At 42.4% G+C, this 18,531-nt stretch overlaps 2 protein-coding genes across 2 annotated transcripts; one reads left to right on the plus strand and one right to left on the minus strand.

The window, feature by feature from the left end:
* Positions 1–48: 48 nt before the first annotated feature.
* On the plus strand, positions 49–6,991 carry abcf2b (ATP-binding cassette, sub-family F (GCN20), member 2b). Its single transcript, XM_038730536.1, has 15 exons — positions 49–181; positions 1,023–1,164; positions 1,369–1,581; positions 1,753–1,935; positions 2,125–2,296; positions 2,602–2,697; positions 2,780–2,882; positions 3,100–3,195; positions 4,166–4,285; positions 4,421–4,510; positions 4,597–4,707; positions 4,797–4,859; positions 5,859–5,987; positions 6,091–6,294; positions 6,374–6,991. The coding sequence occupies exons 2-15, from the start codon at positions 1,035–1,037 to the stop codon at positions 6,488–6,490; spliced, it is 1,827 nt and encodes a 608-aa protein (XP_038586464.1). The 5' UTR covers positions 49–181; positions 1,023–1,034; the 3' UTR covers positions 6,491–6,991.
* Positions 6,992–8,127: 1,136 nt separating this feature from the next.
* Positions 8,128–16,586, minus strand: si:ch73-173p19.1. The gene is made up of 17 exons (XM_038730511.1): positions 16,429–16,586; positions 15,372–15,478; positions 15,107–15,246; positions 14,456–14,616; positions 14,206–14,364; positions 13,655–14,105; positions 12,715–12,816; positions 11,911–12,001; positions 11,013–11,236; positions 10,669–10,911; positions 10,445–10,543; positions 10,029–10,222; positions 9,758–9,932; positions 9,521–9,677; positions 9,227–9,380; positions 8,945–9,056; positions 8,128–8,825 (listed from the first exon to the last, which is right to left on the minus strand). Exons 1-17 carry the CDS (start codon positions 16,447–16,449, stop codon positions 8,650–8,652), a joined length of 2,766 nt encoding a protein of 921 aa, XP_038586439.1. The 5' UTR covers positions 16,450–16,586; the 3' UTR covers positions 8,128–8,649.
* Between the last annotated feature and the right edge of the window lie 1,945 nt (positions 16,587–18,531).

Genomic DNA, 18,531 nt, shown 5'->3' on the forward strand with positions numbered 1-18,531 from the left:
ATCTGCTACCAAAGGGACATTTTTACTGCAGTCCCACGACAAGGGGAGGGTACATCCATGCTCACCGCCCTCTTTGACCATATATGGTCCGTCTGGCGGTTTGGTGCTCGGCTACATCCACCCGGCGAAAAGTGGACACGAGACGTCGGTGTGCTCCTGAGACCAGTACTTCGTTATCCAGGTAAGAGCGACGTTTACAGTGCCTGACAACTATGGCTGACATGGATAACATATATAGGGCTCTGTTCAAATAAATATAGGCTTGAAAAAACACTCTTTAACCGCCGTCAGACCTTTTTCTAGCTAGTTGGGCCTTTCGTCAAGTTAGCGGCTCAGGCCTGTCAGTTGTTAGCTTAGCCACAGAGCTAACGCAGTCAGCGGCTAGTTTATAAAAATGGATGTGATGATCCTTCTTTGTGTGACATTCTGTCTTAATCAGCTAACGCAACTGTTTGGGGACTGTCGTCGGCTAGTTTACTTTAAAGTGGCAAATCCGCCGTTAATATCAGCGGCATCAGCTAATGGTTATCGTTAGCAACAGCTGGGCTATCAAGCGTTGTAATGTTAAGACTGAGCACAACGTGCAAGCAGGTGGGACGGGAAGGGACCGAAATGCGGTCTTCGTTAGCATTACCACCACCACCATCATCATCATCAGCGCTCTTAAGGCCCAAATCTTTGACCATGTTAGGCCTTTTCTGATAACGGTAGTCCCTCTTTGAAATCAAACGAAAATTGAAGTTACGCCGTGAGTTCACTTACCGTCACATGTTTGTCTCTACTGTGAATTGGCGTTTGTTCAACTCGTAAGCGATTAGCCACTTCTACCCGGATTGATACTCTGATAATATTTCACTGGTATAATTTAAAAGTACTCCCGAAATGAAAAGAACACCTGGGAATTTGGGCATGGTCATGATGTTCCTTACATAACATGGTATTATTAAAGAATGAGGTTATTAATCTGTATGTCCCAATTATTCCACCTTTTTTTTATATTATTTTTTTTTGTTGTTGAATAGCCTTGCACAACCATGCCATCCGACTTAGCCAAGAAGAAGGCAGCAAAGAAGAAGGAGGCCGCTAAAGCCCGCCAGCGTACCAAAAAGACTGAAGAGGAGGGTGAACAACCAGAGACCCAGCTCAACGGAGCTGAGAGCAATGGTGAGAGGACTGATCTTTCAACATATGTTATAGGCTTGGTTGTGATTTACTAGGTGTGTATCGTTCCTGAGATCAGTTCTGCCATTGGCTTGACTTTTTCTTACTTCATACTACACTTGAACTTGCCATTTTGCCAAATCAGTACATGTATAGCTTAATATGAGAAGAATAGTTAAGAGGATTTATTTTCTCAATTTTTTACAGGTATTGCCAGTTTGACAAAGGAGCTGGATGAATTTGAGCTAGCAAAAACAGAGGCACGGGCAGTGACAGGCGTTCTGGCCTCACATCCCAACAGCACTGATGTCCACATTAGCAGCCTGTCGCTCACCTTCCATGGCCAAGAGCTTCTTGCAGACACCAGCCTGGAGCTCAACTCAGGCAGACGCTATGGGCTCATTGGCCTTAACGGCACAGGTAAAAGTCTCCTGGAGCATGATATTACTGTCAGTGGACTGTATACTTCCTGGTACCTGATACCTTTCCCCGCCTTTGCAGTTTTGGCTACTTGGACATACTAAAAACATTTAACTGCACCTATGATGATCGGGAAGAAATGTAATTTTCTTATCTACTTTTCTCTGCCAGGAAAATCCATGCTGTTGTCAGCCATCGGGCATCGTGAGATTCCTATTCCAGAGCACATCGATATTTACCACTTGACCCGGGAGATGGCCCCCAGCGACAAGACAGCACTGCAGTGTGTCATGGAGGTGGATGAACAGAGGATTATGCTGGAGAAGGAGGCAGAGAGACTTGCTCATGAGGACTGTGAGTTACACGTGTACAATGAGAAATGCATTTAATTTGTATAACTGCAACTCTAGATGGGGAAACTTATTGTCGGAGGCAAAACAGTTGAGAGACGGCACACCTAGTTTGAGTGGAGTCTCTCATAGGTATTCTGTAGCTCAGCTGATTGAAATGAATAGTAATTGCCTTTCTCTTTACCCTGTATAGCCGAGTGTGAGAAGCTTATGGAGCTGTATGAGCGTCTGGAGGAGCTGGATGCAGATAAGGCAGAGGTGCGAGCCTCTCGAATCCTCCACGGTTTGGGTTTCACTGCTGCTATGCAGCAAAAGAAACTGAAGGACTTCAGTGGAGGATGGAGGATGCGTGTTGCTCTGGCCAGGTAAAGGCAAAGTGCTTAGTATTACACCATTCAGGGAGATGATTTGATGCTTCTTGCAGCATCCACATATGAAAGTGTGACTAAAACTTTGTGCACACTTTAGTCTGCATTTTGAGTACCGTAATACTACCAATTCAAATTGGTGAAATTTTGTTTTGCTGTCAGACATTTTGTAAGTCAAACTGTGGAAGTAACACACAAAAGGGTACACGAGTAATGGTGTATGAAATTGTTAAAACAAAGTTTCCTGTTTAAAAAAAAAAAAAAAAAAGTGTGTAAAATTTGTTACTATCCTGTTTGCCCAGAGCCCTGTTCATCAAGCCCTTCATGCTGTTGCTGGATGAGCCCACTAACCACTTGGATCTGGATGCCTGTGTGTGGTTAGAGGAGGAGCTCAAGTCGTAAGTTCAGTCCCCCACTTCATCGCTTTTAAAGAGTCCAAAACAGTTGATGCATGTTGCTCGTCCTGCTTGGTGTTGACAGGTTCAAGCGAATCCTTGTACTCATCTCACACTCTCAAGACTTCCTGAATGGTGTGTGCACCAACATCATCCACCTGCATCAGAGGAAACTGAAATACTACACGGTAAGAACACGTTGACACCACTCCTGGTGCCTGAAAGGAAAACTGCCTTAGCATCCCTTGGAAGGTCTTTAAACGTATCTTAAATGGACTCATAATGCTAAATAAGGAAATTGGGGGTAGGATGTTACTAATAAGGAAATTGGGGGTAGGATGTTACTAATTATGTGTCTGTGTGCCGCCCTGTTGGATGACCATGCAAATCTATTTTTGCTTCAAGGGTAACTATGACCAGTATGTGAAGACCAGAGAGGAGTTGGAAGAGAACCAAATGAAGCGCTTCAACTGGGAACAGGACCAGATAACACACATGAAGGTAAAACAGAGACACTACATGGTGAATGTTTTAAAGAGTCCATGTCTAGGCCCTGCGCAGAAAAAAATGTCACCCCCTCTAGATGAGTGTTTCACGAGCCAAACTGATGTATTTTAATTGGGGCTGAACGATTAATTGTTTTCAAATTAAAATTGCGATTTAAAAGAACGCAATTAGCTAATCGTGAACACGGCAAGGTTAAAACAGTCATGCAGTTGCAAATTCATTCCGTTGTCATCCTGTTACGGTCCAACTCACCAATCAGAGCGGGCAGAGGGCGTGTACATTTTACAACAACGAAACTGGAGGAAAACGTGTAATAATGGCGCACAGGCGGCAGCTGTGCCACGGTTTTGTCCGGCGTCAACTCACAAAGTGTTTCAGCAGGGGAGCATTTACACACGTTGTTAATTTGTCATTTTGTGTGCTTCAACTACGGAAAACTGCTCTCTGTGAGCCCATTCTGCTCTGTGCAGGTTACATATCCACATGGAGCATTTAAGAATAAGAGCGTTTTGCCCGTCTGATTTTTGCTGAGTTATTTAGATTTTCCAATGGGTGTCTTATTTTGAAAATCGAACGGATTCTCTCTGCCGTTCTGTCTGACTTCCTGCCTAGTCTCCCCCCCCCCCCCCCCCCACAATCGTTCAGCCCTAGTTTTAATGCACAGTGACTCACTTCCACAATAAAACAAACTCCACTTCCGATAAGATCATTAATTAATTTTTATGACTTTATAACTAACTTTGGTGGGGAAAGAGGGGGGTAGAGGTGCTATTTTACACAGCAAAGCTGTTCTAATTACTGTGGCACTTGTGTTGGCTGTCACCAACTAAATTGATCGGGATTTGGGTAACTAGCGACCTTTGCTAAACAGTTTCCTGGAGGTGGAACTGTAAAACCTTTACAAACATTCATTATGGTATTGGATTAGCTGGATCAAAACTTGTTCTCACTGTTTCTCCTCTAGAATTACATAGCCAGGTTTGGTCACGGCTCTGCAAAGCTGGCACGACAGGCACAGAGCAAAGAGAAGACTCTGCAGAAGATGGTGGCTTCAGGCTTGACTGAAAAAGTTGTGAATGACAAGGTACTGTAATGATGTTGGTTTCTGATGTCATTGAAATGTTGTTCTAGTAACTAAGTGGTTTGCAGACTTTTGATCCGGTGAGGAATTTTGGCCAATGGCGCATGTGTTACAATTACCTACTTCTGTCTCCCATAGACTCTGTCATTTTATTTTCCTCCCTGTGGGAAGATTCCTCCCCCTGTTATCATGGTTCAGAACGTGAGCTTCAAGTACAGTGACAACACAGTGAGTATAGTTATTACTGCAGCAAAGACAACTTTGTTCACTGAAATACAGATTCATCCTCACTCATCTGTTAATGTTTCCCATAGCCACACATATATAAAAACCTGGAGTTTGGTATTGACCTGGATACAAGAGTGGCTCTGGTGGGGCCCAATGGAGCAGGGAAATCCACACTATTGAAGCTGCTGATGGGAGAGGTAGGTACAGTTCACTTCCCCATTATGCCACAACAACCTGCAGTTGTCTTCAGAGTATTCATGTCCTTATTTTTATTTTTTCTTCCCAGCTGCTACCCACAGATGGCATGATCCGTAAACATTCTCACGTGAAGATCGGCAGATATCACCAGGTAAAACACCGAGCCTCTTTTAAATTATGAGTGCCCTTAAACAACCAGAACATGAGTGTGCTTAAAAAGAAACGATGCTATGACAGACCTTCCATGTAGAGTGTATTTAGAGCCCGACCGATTTATTGTTTTGCGGATATTATTGGCCGATATATAACTATTAAAAAAGAGAAACGGAAGGTCAGATCCTTCCCTCATGTTATGAGTGTTGCATAGTTTGCCCACCAGCGCTCTTCTGTTCAAAACGCTGCAGCACCACAGAACAAAACATCAGCTGACCGAAGTCTACCAGAGCTACGAAGAGTAGCTCCTGGTAGCTCTCACACTCCGTGTTCCCAGTGAGTTGGTCTTTTGTCACGTCAATTACATGACTGAGATATAAAAACAGCCCAAATCAATTCTCTTCGGAGACCAGACTTGCTAACCCTCCCGTTTTTCACTGCCCTCTCCAGGTTCACAGCAGTGTGTTTAATGTTACGGTAGTTGGGTGTTGGAGGCTATGCTGCCGACAGACGTGATTGCAGATGTATATCTGAAACAGTAGGGCAGTTCAAGTGATCAGTCCTGTCATTTTATCTAATTTATTACTTCTAATTAAGCACAATGCTGCCCGTTGGTAAATTTGCCACAAAGCTAATGCCATGTTTATCAGTGGATATGGTATTTTTAGTAGTACTATATATATTGTTTTGCTGGCCCCCACAATATGTACACTATTTACTGTTCATTAGTAATAGTCCTATAATTTAAAAATGTGTTCTGTAGTTTTATACATTTTATTCTTTATCAAAACTTTGATATATTTTGCTGTACTATTTCTAATGTTTCTTTTTATACTGCATTATGTCATGGTGTTTTGGTATTGTCTCAACATAACAAGAAAATTGGCCAATATATCAGACTTAAATCTTCAAAAATCGAAATCCGTATTGGACTTAAAAATCCCATATCGGTTGGTGTATGTTTTATAAAATGTCTACATATCTGCTTATGTTACAGCATCTGACAGAGCAGCTGGAGCTGGACCTGTCTCCTTTGGAGTACATGATGAAGTGTTTCCCTGAGATCAAAGAAAAAGAGGAGATGAGGAAGATCATTGGCCGCTATGGGCTGACAGGAAAACAGCAGGTAGGATTGGGCTACTCCTCCCAGATAATACAAGTGGGGAAGGTGCAAAGTTTGTGTCTTGATCTGCAACAGTCTCTAAATTTACACCTGAAACGCCTCCCAGGTCAGTCCGATCAGGAACTTGTCAGATGGTCAGAAGTGCCGGGTGTGTTTTGCCTGGCTGGCCTGGCAGAACCCTCACATGTTGTTCCTTGACGAGCCCACCAATCACCTGGATATTGAGACTATTGACGCATTGGCAGACGCCGTCAATGAGTTTGACGGCGGAATGATGCTAGTTAGCCACGACTTCAGGCTGATTCAACAGGTATGTGTTAAACATTTGGTTGGAAATGGCACCGTAACCCAGACTTGGGTTTTTACTTGACCATGTCCTTTTTCTCCAGGTGGCTCAGGAGATCTGGGTGTGTGAGAATCAAACCATCACAAAGTGGAACCGGGACATCCTGGCATACAAGGAGCACTTGAAATCAAAGATTGAAAAGCAAGCGCATGACATCTAAAAAAAAAAAAAACATCACGCTCTGAGCCACTCCTTTATCTTGCATCATGGATTTGACCTGCGTGCTCCTGAGGGGGGGGTGAACAGGATTTGCATTGCGGGAAATGTTCCAAGTAGAACTGAAACAATCTCTTATGCATCTTATCGGACACGTCTCTTGTACATTTACTGTATTTCCATCTCGGTTTGACAGTGCCACACCGTGCTGACTCCTCCCATCCCCCCCCCCCCTTCACCTCAGGCTGCACTTTGATTGGCTGATTCACCTGAAGCGTCTCGGTGCATTTTGGAACGCATTCCGTTGTGCTGTCTTCATAGAAAAGTTTTATTTTTCCAAATGTTCTGTTTTATCCCCACATGTATACAGCAGCTTTTAGGTCATATTTTATGATATTTAAAAGTTGACTTTTTTTTTTTTCCCTGTGTAAAAGAGCAGTTCTGCCTTATTTAACAATGTAATGCAATAAAGGTTTGTCTGAATAAACAGAACATAAAAACAGCACATTTAGATTGAGAAGACTTTTATTCATGTTAAATTTGATGAATACAACGCTCATATCCAAAAATCAAAAGCTGTTAGGGAAAATAAACTATTTTACATCTCTGTAAACAAGAGGACAAAACTTGAAATGATTAATGAACTCGCTTTGGATTCTGGGTTCTGTGCCCCATGGCTGCATAGATCCTACCTCTTATTACAGCCACTACACTGTATGTATCCTGCTCACCCTCTCCTCCATGTAACGAAGTAACTAGGCTGTCCAAAAGATATTATATTGGCATTTCTTGGCATAACTAGTGACCAAAAAAAAAACTGAATCCAGTGCATCTCTAAGATGCATTTAAAAAGCTTTTTTTTTGGTGACTTGTGGTTTGCTGTAAATTGGTATACAAGTGACATCACAAGTTAGAAAACCTTCATTATGAGCTCTCAGCTCAACAGTAAAGTGTTCATGTCAAACCGGAATACTGATAATGCAGCAGTATGCAACAAACATACCACATTTTCAATGTTAGCTCAATTTCCCCCCCCCCCCCCCTCCATTATGATAAAACTTCTCATTAAACGTTTCATGTCATGTACTGACTTGTCTGATTAGCAAACACTTCTTGTTTTGACAAACTGGTGTGTTTATAACAAAACAAGAAATATTTATATATCTCCATGCATACCCAGGTCCTCATCATCAATGGATCTAAACACACTGTAGTAATAACTGAGAAATTGCTCAATTAAATGTTGTGACAGTTATTTTGTCAGGGTGGCAACAATACCCTGCCATACAGAAGCAACAAGTGCATTCGTTTAATTTTTATGGGTTTAAAGCCAATCATAAACTAACAGGAGCTGACATTGTGTCCTTAGCAGAAATGACTGTTAGAATAAACTGAAACTATTTTTATCATGTTGGAACAGCTGATATCTACAGTAGTGTTTGCTGCATGTATAAATGCTACCATCAACAGTGCCAAATATTCAGCCTAAGAAAGAAAAACATAATTCTAATAACCATCAGGAGGTTGACGTGAACTCAATTAATTCTGCTAATAAGTCCAACATGACATGAATACAGCTCAAGATTCAATGTCCGTTTTAAACCATCTGCTTTCATATCCTCCAATAAAATGTCAACCAGATTTCCTTGAAATGACACTTCTCAGGTTTTCATTTAATTTCTACATATATCCGTCTGTTAGTCGTTACAGTCTGTAAATACACGCTGTGTCATGTTACATTTCCAACATTTAACATGCTCCTGCCAGTCGGCTGAAAAAGTGCCAACCAGGAGAAACACCGATATCTTCAACCTATAAGGCTGCACATAAAGCTTTAAATCTGTAGCGTTTGTCTGTTGGAGACAAAAGGGCTGCAGTGTATGCAAGTAAATATAGATTGATTACATATACGTAAACGTTATCAATGGCCAAGTTTTTAAACACAAGGCTCCCGTTTAAGGTTTCAACTTAGTAGCGTGCATGATTGACAGATTAGTGGCTGCACTAGCTGCAGTTGAAACTGTGCAAATAGGAGAAGTGTTTCAGTTATGCCGTTTTTTGGAGTATCCTGACGGCAGCATGTTTCAGGGGTTAAAAGGGTGCCACGGCAGTCAGAGTCGCACTCAGGTACAGTATGTGTGGACCAACCGAAGGTATGAAGGCTCACTGGGTTTCCCACTCCTCATCTGAGACTTCATCGGGGGGAATGGTGCGAGTGTTACTGGCGCGAATGCTGCTGATGTTGGTGAAAGACAGGAGGCTCGCAATACCCATCAGAGTTACGCCGGTGCCATCCATATTCACCTGAGCCAGATGCATGTTTTTCATGAACTTTAGACCTGAGGAAAACATGTAAAAATGCATAGAGATTGTTCACCCAAGCAAGAGAAGATTACATTTGTCAGTTATGGTCGAGTAAGATGAAGAAAGGGGCAGTGATTTTATAGTTTGACCGTACCATGGTCTGTGATCCGTGTGCGGCTGAGATTAAGCTTAATGAGCTGATTGCAGCGGATCAGACCTCTCCTCACTACTGTGTCTCCCACCTGAGTGCTGGCTAACCCCAACACCTAAAAAACACGAGGGAGGGGAGGGGTGTTAACATCAGCAAAATATCCTTTAAACCTTTATCAACAACACAGGCGGAGGTTTGCATTTTTTACTCTACCAAATCTGAAAATAAGCTTGTGCTAGGCAACTGACGGATGAACAAATACACAAATGTCACCACTAAAATCACCTGCAGGTGCGGCAAACAGGTGATGAGTTCGGCCACTCCTCGGCTGGTGACAGCTGTTCGGTCCAAACAGAGCTCCTGCAGCTCCTGCAGGCTGCGCAGAGAGGGAAGCCCAGCATCTGTCACCTGAGTGTTGCTAAGTGACAGCTTCTTCAACCTACACAAGAGTACACACAATGCTCCAGTCAATATCCCTGTTTTAATCATACAGAAACAACTGTTATTAAGACCTGTATGTATTGTACAGTACAAAAAACACTTAGTTTTTTGTACTGTATAACACAGTATGGGACTGACCTGGCCATGGTGGAGAGCTGGCTGACTCCCTCATCTGTGACTTGTGTGTAGTCGGTCAGGTCCAGCTCAAAGAGCAGAGACAGTCTGGAGAGAAATGTCAACCCACTGTCTGTCACACAGTGGCGTCCAGGGAGGGTCAGCTGAGTCAACTTCAGACCTGGAAGGAAAGTAGAAACCACTCTAAAGAGTTTGGACCATTATGTTTGATGTCTGCTCATTTTTGAGCATTCCACAAACCTGAGATGATCTGCAGGGCTTGATTGCCATCCGCTACAGGGATTCCCGCCAAACTGAGGGAAGACAGGGCAGGGTGGGTGGCGAGGTGCTCAAGAGAGCTTTCTGTCACACCTGTGCCATCCAGGTTTAGAGTCTGCAGGTTGGACAGGTCTGCCAAAGCTGACACATCTCTGACCTGGCAGAGCAACATCAAGACGAAGAGAAAGTCAGGAGAAAATAACAAAATGCTAAATTGTTAAAAACATGCCAGATGTGTGTAGTGCTGAAGTACCTTAGTCTGCTTGATGCTGAGGAGCCGCAATTGTGGCACACAGGTGGGCAAGACTACCAGTGTGGCTTCAGTCACCGCCGTCTGGTTCAGGCTGAGCTGAGAGAGGCATGATGGAGCTGAATTGAGATACAGCACCATCCCAGCATCGGTTACTTTGGTGTGGTCCAGAGACAGGAAACATAGGCTCTTTAAACCTTGTGGACACCGATAGAAGGGAAATAATACGTTACAAAAATCTTTAAAACCCATTGAAAACTAAAAACAAGTACTTAACACAGAGCGGCTTATGTTGGCATCTGGCGTTCTTGCACGTAATTGCCTATAAAGTGGTGTTACATAATATATAATACCTGTTATCCCTGCCCCCCAGTAACAGCCTGAGCCTTGTTTGCAAGACGGTTTGTAGACAGCCTAACCTGTGATATGCTGCAGACAGGAGTCAGTCAGTTTGCTACAGGAGGCCAGGTTGAGATACTGGAGTTTGACCAGGCTGGAAAGGATTGACAGCCCAGAGTCTAGACAAAACAAGTTCAGGAGATTAAAATGAAATACCACAGATGTTATCCAAACATGCTGCAGAAGTAAACACGAGAAAAAAGTAGGAAAAGCCTAGAAATCATCCTGGAATAAAATCCTATACCAGTGATGAGCGGTGAGTTGACCAGACTCAGATGCTTCAGCGCTGTGAAGGCCCGTAACTGCCGCAGGAGCTCATTGGTGGAGTAAGGGTAGCAGTTTAGGACAAACTTTTGCAATGGGCAGCCGAAGAACAGCTCCAGCGTGCGTGGACGTAGGAGCCTCTCACGGGACATGTGGTTGAGCAGAAGCTCTGCAAGCTCCGGGGTGAGGCACGCCAGACTGCTGCTGTACTGCATGCTGGGAGCTAAGAGAGTAGAGACATGGGGCCAAGAATGGCTGCAGTGAGTAAACAAAGCAATGAGACATCATCAGCGAGTCTTCTTTATATTCTACACAGTCTCTTACCAGTCATAAGGTGGACAGTTGCGCGGGTGGCCAAGGCACATAGGGACGGCACGCTGGGTGCCCTGAAGGGTCTTTTAGGGGGTGATGGTTGTCCCTGGGAGGCACGGGGGTCTTCTTGCTGTGCAGCTCTTTGAAGACGCTCCACTGCAGCCAGTCCTGCAGCACCAGGCGCCACCCGGCCTCCCGCATCCTCAGGCTCTGCTGGGTGCTCTTCTGGAGCCTCCCTGAAAAACACAAACACAAGTGTCCTTTACAGCCATACTGTACCTTTCATGTAAATGTAAAATACTTCGTGGTTGCTTCAAGAATGCAATCAATAAGCCTTCCCTGCCTGCCAGTTTAATAATGACTAACTGCTGGAAGAGAACATTTAAACTCAGCCAACCCCCCTCTGCATAAATGGTTAGATTTATAACAATAAATCTTAATTAAGCTGGTCACTCCTGGTACTGAGTATTAATTGCATTAATTGGGATAACAATATAATTCGATACGTTATTGCAACAAAAAACGCCCACCGCAGTTTCTCAGAGTGATTGTTTTCTATTTACAGCAGACAAACCCCCAAAAATATTCAATTTACAATTGTATAAAACTGAGAAAACCAGCAGATCCTCACATTTCAGAAGCTGGAATAAGCAAATGTTTAGCATTTTTGCTTGAAAAATGTAGATAATTTTCTGTCGTAAATGATTAATTGATTTCAGCTCCATTTATAATATAATAGACTTTAAACCATAGTGAAAGTCTGCCCTGCCCACCTTCAGAATGATTCATTATAACTAGCTGTAAAACCCTGTAGAAAGGTCCAGTGGAAAATACTGCAACTGTGATATATAAAGTTGTATCATCATACAGTTCTCACATTGTATTAGAGCCAGTCTGTCTAGACACCCACCTGAGTCGGTTGCCTTGCTCTGGCCAATGGTGCCTGGGCTCACATTCTCCACGGAACCTATTCTCCGGAAAGAAAGGCAGCCTTGGCATTCCTGTGAAAATTACACAAGTCACAATTGTAATCCATAAGGATATATTCTAATATTACTACAAAAATCAAAGCAGTCATTGACAACCAAAACCAGCCTATATTTATATACAGTGTAAGTTGCAGTACTGTTAATATAACACCCCTCCATTCTTGAGCATTTATCTAGTCCTACTGTCTTTACAGTGAAATAAAAACTTTTGTCACACCTCTTATCAACATCTTTTCTTCTGGGTCTTTGATTCTCCTCTAGCTTCTACTGGTATTGAGCTCTGTTCACTCTCTAGTCTGGCACACATTCAGAATAATATGATATACCACAACCACATGGTCTGAAAGACTAAATACGATTGGTTGTGTGGCTGTAAGAACTTCAGTTCTCACTGGCGGGGCTCAGCAGTTCTGACACGTTTGACAGAAATAGGGCATTCACCTACGTATTTCCTAATCCAAATCTTTCTTACAGACACATTTACTAGGGCAGTATGTTCTGTAAATTAGGAAACTTATGCAACATACAGTAAGATACTGAATGAAAGTTACGCCAAACAGCTGAACATCTGTTTCTGGCACAGAAGAACAAAAAGTTCTACATGGATGACTAATGGAGACACGTTGAGGCAGGAAAAGTGGAGGAGAGAGGGGTGAAAGCAAGTAAAATGTAGGTCAAGGGAGGGATGAGGTGTCTGCAACAACCCCAGACACACAGAGCAGTACCGTTAAGCATATGAGGTGGTTCTTCCTCTCCTTCTTGTTCCTCATCAACCTCTATGTCAGCAGCTCCCTCGGCATCACCAGGTACCAACCTATTTCCCCGCCCTGTTGAAAAGCACCAGGAATGTCATCTAATGACTAAACAGCTCTTTTGAATAATGTTCAACATAGTGGTTTGTTGAAACAACAGAGCCTATACAGTGGCAAAGTGGGAGGAGCTATTTCAGAAGTAAAAATCCCACTAATTTTCTGCAAAGACAATGAGAGGTGATCTCTCACCGGTTGAATTATAAGTTACTTAAAGAAATATGTGGTAAAGAAAAAACTAAAATATAAAAACCTATGGTGAGAAGTTAACTATAACTCCCAGTGTGCATTTCGGCAACAAACATCCAATCACTGAGCTTAAAATTCTGTAAGCTGTGCCGCTAACGGCGAATGAAAGCCAAAGATTATACTGAAAACACAATCTGCACCTCAAATGACTTCACTTTCTGATTCTGGATCAATTTTGAATTAATTGAATTAATTAATTTGAATTAATTTGCTGTGTTATGTTGCCAATTGCAACAAAGAAGTGTTCTGGTTCATGCCTCTGACTGGCCTCTTCTCCTCCCTGGTAAAAGCAGCTGAGGCTCATGGGTCTCAAAGTATTTGAGGTAGTCGGAGCGTGAAAACACGACGTATTAGAACTAAAGATGAAATAATTAAAACTGGTCATGACATAAACCTATAGGATTGTAACATCATCCAGTAGACTCCAATGTTCGCATGTTGAATAACATTAAAAAAACATTTTAAATGAATTCAGATTGGGAAAACTACTTCCACTTTGCAACTCTAAATAAATTGCATAGGCTACTACAGTAATATAACTGTTCACAACAAACAATTTGATAAATAAACATAAGCAAGGTATAACAGCCAAGCATGTAATACTTACCCCAGAAGTGAGATGGCCAAGACGGTGAAGGACCTCCAGGTATCCCTGCATAATTCACTGCCTCTTCCCACAGCTGGTTGGGTAGGGGAGGGGGTAGAACAAGCTCCTGCCCTCCCGCCCGCTCAAGGACAGGGATATGTGGCACAGGAGGAGTCCCAGCACTTGGAGGTGGCTCATTCTGTCCCACTGTTGGTGGATCTGCGGGACTCGGTGGATCCTGAGGTGTCTCTGGAGGAGTGGTCTGAATACACAGTGAAGCGTTGGGCGTGAGACCAAGTGAGCGCAGTGAACAAGCAAGCTCTGCCTCCCCAAAGCGTTTCCGTGGAAAACCCTGGAGGAGGGAAAAGGAAGGTAGGGAGGGGTGACGTCCCGTGATGTGCTCCACGACGCTGCGCAGAGGAGCATCAGCTGGGAAGCGCTCACGCATGGACTCACCGGATGGCAGCCGAATCTGCAGCAAAAAACACGAGGTTTGAACAACTGCAATTCTGTTCTGTTTGACAGCACCTACTTCATGCACACACGGACATTTCAATTCTTCATAGCCTCACCATGAGGGTGCAGTTGTTATCCAGATTAGTCTTAATGTTTCCTCCAAGCTTCTGCTCTTGAACACTGGGTGGAGACGTCTCTGCGGCGGCACTGGTCTGGATCTTCTCCTGCAGGCTCCTCCGATCCTCAGCTATCCGCTTTAACACCAACTCGCGCTCCTGGCAGAGCAACACACATAAGACAAGATGTTCTTTTCTGTTCTGAGATTATCATCGGATTCTTGGCTTCTTTTTTTTTAGCACTGCTGACCTGTTTCTTTTGTCTTCTCTCTGCTCGGACCTCCTGAGCACAACGCTGTCTTTGCTGTTCTTCAAAGTCACTCTTGTCCTGTTTGATGCGGGACTCGACTGGTAGTGGTTCTGGGGACTGGGCTGATGACTGTGATGGTCTCAGCACCAACGAAGGGGACACTGTTGAAGTAAATAACAACAACAAATTATTTTTGCGTACTAAACTATTTCTTTCAGTCTTATTGAAACATGACGTGAATACAAAGAAGTATTTACAGAGACCCCACTTTAAGAATCCTTAATACAATCCCACACGGAAAGCCTGTAATGCCAAAGATGGCGGTTATCCCGCCCCTTCCGCTAGAAAGCCAATCGTCTGCTTTCATCGGCCGAGGCTCTGCCCACTACATTCAGCTAACTGTCTAGTTTGCCAAGACATGCTGTTGTGATGTTAGCTATAGTAGCAGGAGAGTTGAGTATCGCTGTCTGGAGCTGCTGTGCTGGCTCTGGGATCGTCTCGTCCTCTCTACAAGTTAGCTAACTTTAGTTTACATTACTTGCTGTGACGTTGTTTGCTCTACATCATGGTATTTGTCCAGGTGTTAGAATTTCTACAGAATTGCATACCCCACCAATAAAAGAAAACATAGTCTTAGAGCTTACAGCTTACCTCTGCTGTCAGAAGGAGATGTATGTGTCTCTGAGGTGCTCGCTGTCACTTTGGGTGGGTTGAAAGCAGAAAATGCTGTCTCAGCTGGCTGTGATGAATGCTTGACCAACCTGTGCCGTGGATACTGACCTTGTAAGAGCCTGTCAACATGAGAGAAGGACACAAAAGTAATTTACTGAAAGAAGTGGTCTTTTAGGAACTTAAGGGAAATTATTAGCCTTTAATGAATGTTAACTATTTTAAGAAAAGGGCTGGGACAACTCACCACTCGGCTGCATCTGGCACAGAAAAATGGCCTGCCTGTACAGCTGCCTGGATCTGATCCTCTGTGAAACCCATCTCACTGAGGATGAGGAATAACTCCCCAATAGTCTGCAAAACAGGTATCAAAAAGGCATGTAAACAAGGACTGACCAAAACACCTGTGTGGTTATTTTTCCCTTACCGTAAGTTTTCAATTAGGTGAACTAACCCAGAGTTATTCTTTATGATGACGTTGGATGTTTGATCTGCCATGTAATGTTTGTGGGGACGCCAATACCACTATCCAATTAATCAATCAATTAATTATCTAGGTGTTTTATTTTTATTATCATATAACATATCATATAACAGTACTCTATCAACCTATCTAGCTACAGTTGCATTAACTGAGATGCATGGCCGCAAAAATATTAAGTCAATATCTATTAAGCCTTTTACATCTGTCTATACATTAATACAACATTTTAAATGTGTTACTATTATGTTATAACTTAGCTCTGTTTTATTAATGTTTGACAACATCAAGTCACCTGGGTTATAATCGTAGAAATGTTAATAACTATGTCCCTAATAATTTGTAAGGGCTGGTGAGAACATTTAGTTTTTTCCTTTAACATTAATTCATATGCATATTATCTACCAATAGAATTAACTATGTTTTAGCGTGGACTAGCTACATATTTATTTTTCTTTGTCTGTCTGACAGGGGCCGACCTGCGGTTTCGCGTTTAAACTCTCCAATTCTGAGTTAATGTTTACAGTTAGTTCACAAAGTTGTCAGCAGTTGTCTGGCGTCTGTCAGGGTGAAACCATACAGTCTATGGGGTGAACGCATTAATTCAGTGAAACGTACAAACAGATATCAGGCTAACCTACAGCTAACGCTAGGTAAGTTGTTATGACTGTGGTACAGGGCTGTCAACAAACAACGTTAGCATAGCGGCTAACATTTAGCTGAGGGAGAACGATGGCGACGCTAAAGCTAAAGCAGCTAGCAAGCTAATAATTGTGTGCATTACAGTGTCATGTCAAACACAGCTCGGTAATTTGCAGCTTACCGGAGGAGAATCAGAACTCATGCCGATGTTTCAACGTTAATTCAGGAAAATCAAATTGAAACTAGTGTTAATTAGCAACTTTGTAGACTTCCTGGTTAGGGTCTGCTGCGCAGACTGCTATGCTAGCCACACTGACTTCTCCCACTCCCACTGTTGATTGACAGAATATCAACAAGAAACCGGCCTATCAACACTGCGGAGAGCCGGAGGGTTTATCCACTGAGGCAGCGGCGAACAAACACAAGCTACCTCTCAATGATTGACAGACCGAAACCAAAACAGCCGCCCTAAAGATAACCTTTATCATGTCTGACTAAACATGTCCATGTCATCTGGAAAGATTGAATTTGTTTAGTTTAGTAATAAATACTGCCTGACAGGTAAGTGAAAATAAAATGAGCACCCCAAGACAGCGGCTAAGATAGATTATCGCAACATTAAACCACATATATAGTATATATAAAGAAAGATAGAAAGAAAGAAAAGATGTGTGGGGAAATTATTATATTTAACAGGTGCAACTCCTGGGTTCAGTAGCGGCAAGCCACCAGTAGGGGTCACTCTGTTCATATTGGTGTGACCTTGCTGCATAGAAATGTGTTGGCCCAGACAACATTGTCATTCTACATCTGTAGTGGATGAAGTATTCAGATACTTTCCTTAAGTAAAAGTTATCTCACTGTCAAAATACTCTGTTACAAGTAAAAGTACTGCATTAAAAATGTTGCTTTAGTAACAGGAAAATGTACTTAAAGTAATTAAAGTAAATGCAGAATGAAAAATGTCCCCAGTTGTGACTGTTATACTGTTATATCATGAGATTGTTATTACTTGTGAATTAATGTAAAAGCAGGATTTTACTGTTATAGTTGGTTGAGGTTTAACTATGTAACTATTATCTTCACTTCCTTTGTGAAGCTGCACCAATGAAATGTTTTTACATGAAAAATGATGAACATCAAGGAATGTACCAGCTGTACTTGACATGTTGGAAACATCATATTTTTTAAACTCTTCATATGTTTTGTATGTAAAATTCTTACTTTGTAAAGTAACTCACAACTACACTGTAGTAGAAAAAGTACAAATACCTCTAACCGGTACTTGAGTTAATTTACTTGGTTACTGTTCACCACTGTTCTACATACACCTGAAAAATAAGGTAGACAGAGTAGACCTAGATCAGTGGTTCTCACTGGGGTCTGGGGACCCCCAGGGGCCCTTGAGGGGGCTCCAGGGGGACCCCAGAAAAAAAGGGGAATAATTTATTTTCACTATACTTATATTAATAGATTATTGTCATAATTCTATCCAGAAGTAACACAGTGAGAGAATGTGTGACTTGGGTCATGGGTTTCATACACTTTCTGGAATAAAACTTGTAAAAGCCAAAATATTATCAGATGGGGGTCCACGGTCTAATTTTTATTAGTTTAGGGGTCCTTCATGTGAAAAGGTTTGAGAACCACTGGCCTCGATAATATATGAGAAACTGAAGAAAGATACAAACCATGATGAAATGATAGCTTCTTGCCGAGTGGCATTATTATGATTCTAAATATGACTTTAAAAAGTTAGTTAAATGCATGTGGGAATCTAACTAGAGAATAGTTTAGTTAGTTGCCTTTGAATGAGCCTTTTTCAACACCAGATCATAAAAGGCACTACAGGGATTGTCTGCGATACTGTTAGTGATAAATGTGTGATAAAAAAAGTAATTATAGTGAGATAACGTTTGCTACTGAACAGAGTACAATTGGTCGGCTTCACAATAGAATAAGACAAGTAGTCCTATCTGAACAAGTAAATAAACCACATACTTGACTAACAGCATATTCTGACAGACCAGTTTTATTCTGTCAATGTTTCCTGTGGCGAGCGAGGTGAGTTGAGCCAGTTTTTTATTTGATGTGTTTTTGAAGTGAGGACATGACAGCAATGTCTCCAACTAAAATATGTACATATATTTCAGGATGTGGTGCATCCCTGGGAATAATCAATTTAGATCTAAAATAAACTGTTTTCAAAATATGGCTTTCCAAAAAAAAGTTGACTCTTGGCTCAACTTGCCCCATATGAGGGGTAAGTTGAGCCATATGGGGG

This window comes from Micropterus salmoides, unplaced genomic scaffold (genome assembly GCF_014851395.1).
Source record: "Micropterus salmoides isolate LMB-PRFRI ecotype aquatic unplaced genomic scaffold, ASM1485139v1 Ms_hic_scaffold_1, whole genome shotgun sequence".
NCBI lineage: Eukaryota > Metazoa > Chordata > Actinopteri > Centrarchiformes > Centrarchidae > Micropterus > Micropterus salmoides.

Coding starts and splice junctions, on each gene's coding strand:
- abcf2b (XM_038730536.1), top strand. CDS start 1,035: ATGCCATCCGACTTAGCCAAGAAGAAGGCAGCAAAGAAGAAGGAGGCC. Junction 2,297..2,601: donor ATGCGTGTTGCTCTGGCCAG/GTAAAGGCAAAG, acceptor CTGTTTGCCCAG/AGCCCTGTTCATCAAGCCCT. Junction 3,196..4,165: donor ACCAGATAACACACATGAAG/GTAAAACAGAGA, acceptor TTTCTCCTCTAG/AATTACATAGCCAGGTTTGG.
- si:ch73-173p19.1 (XM_038730511.1), bottom strand. CDS start 16,449: ATGAGTTCTGATTCTCCTCCG. Junction 10,912..11,012: donor AACTGTCCACCTTATGACTG/GTAAGAGACTGT, acceptor CTACTCTCTTAG/CTCCCAGCATGCAGTACAGC. Junction 8,826..8,944: donor CACACGGATCACAGACCATG/GTACGGTCAAAC, acceptor TGTTTTCCTCAG/GTCTAAAGTTCATGAAAAAC.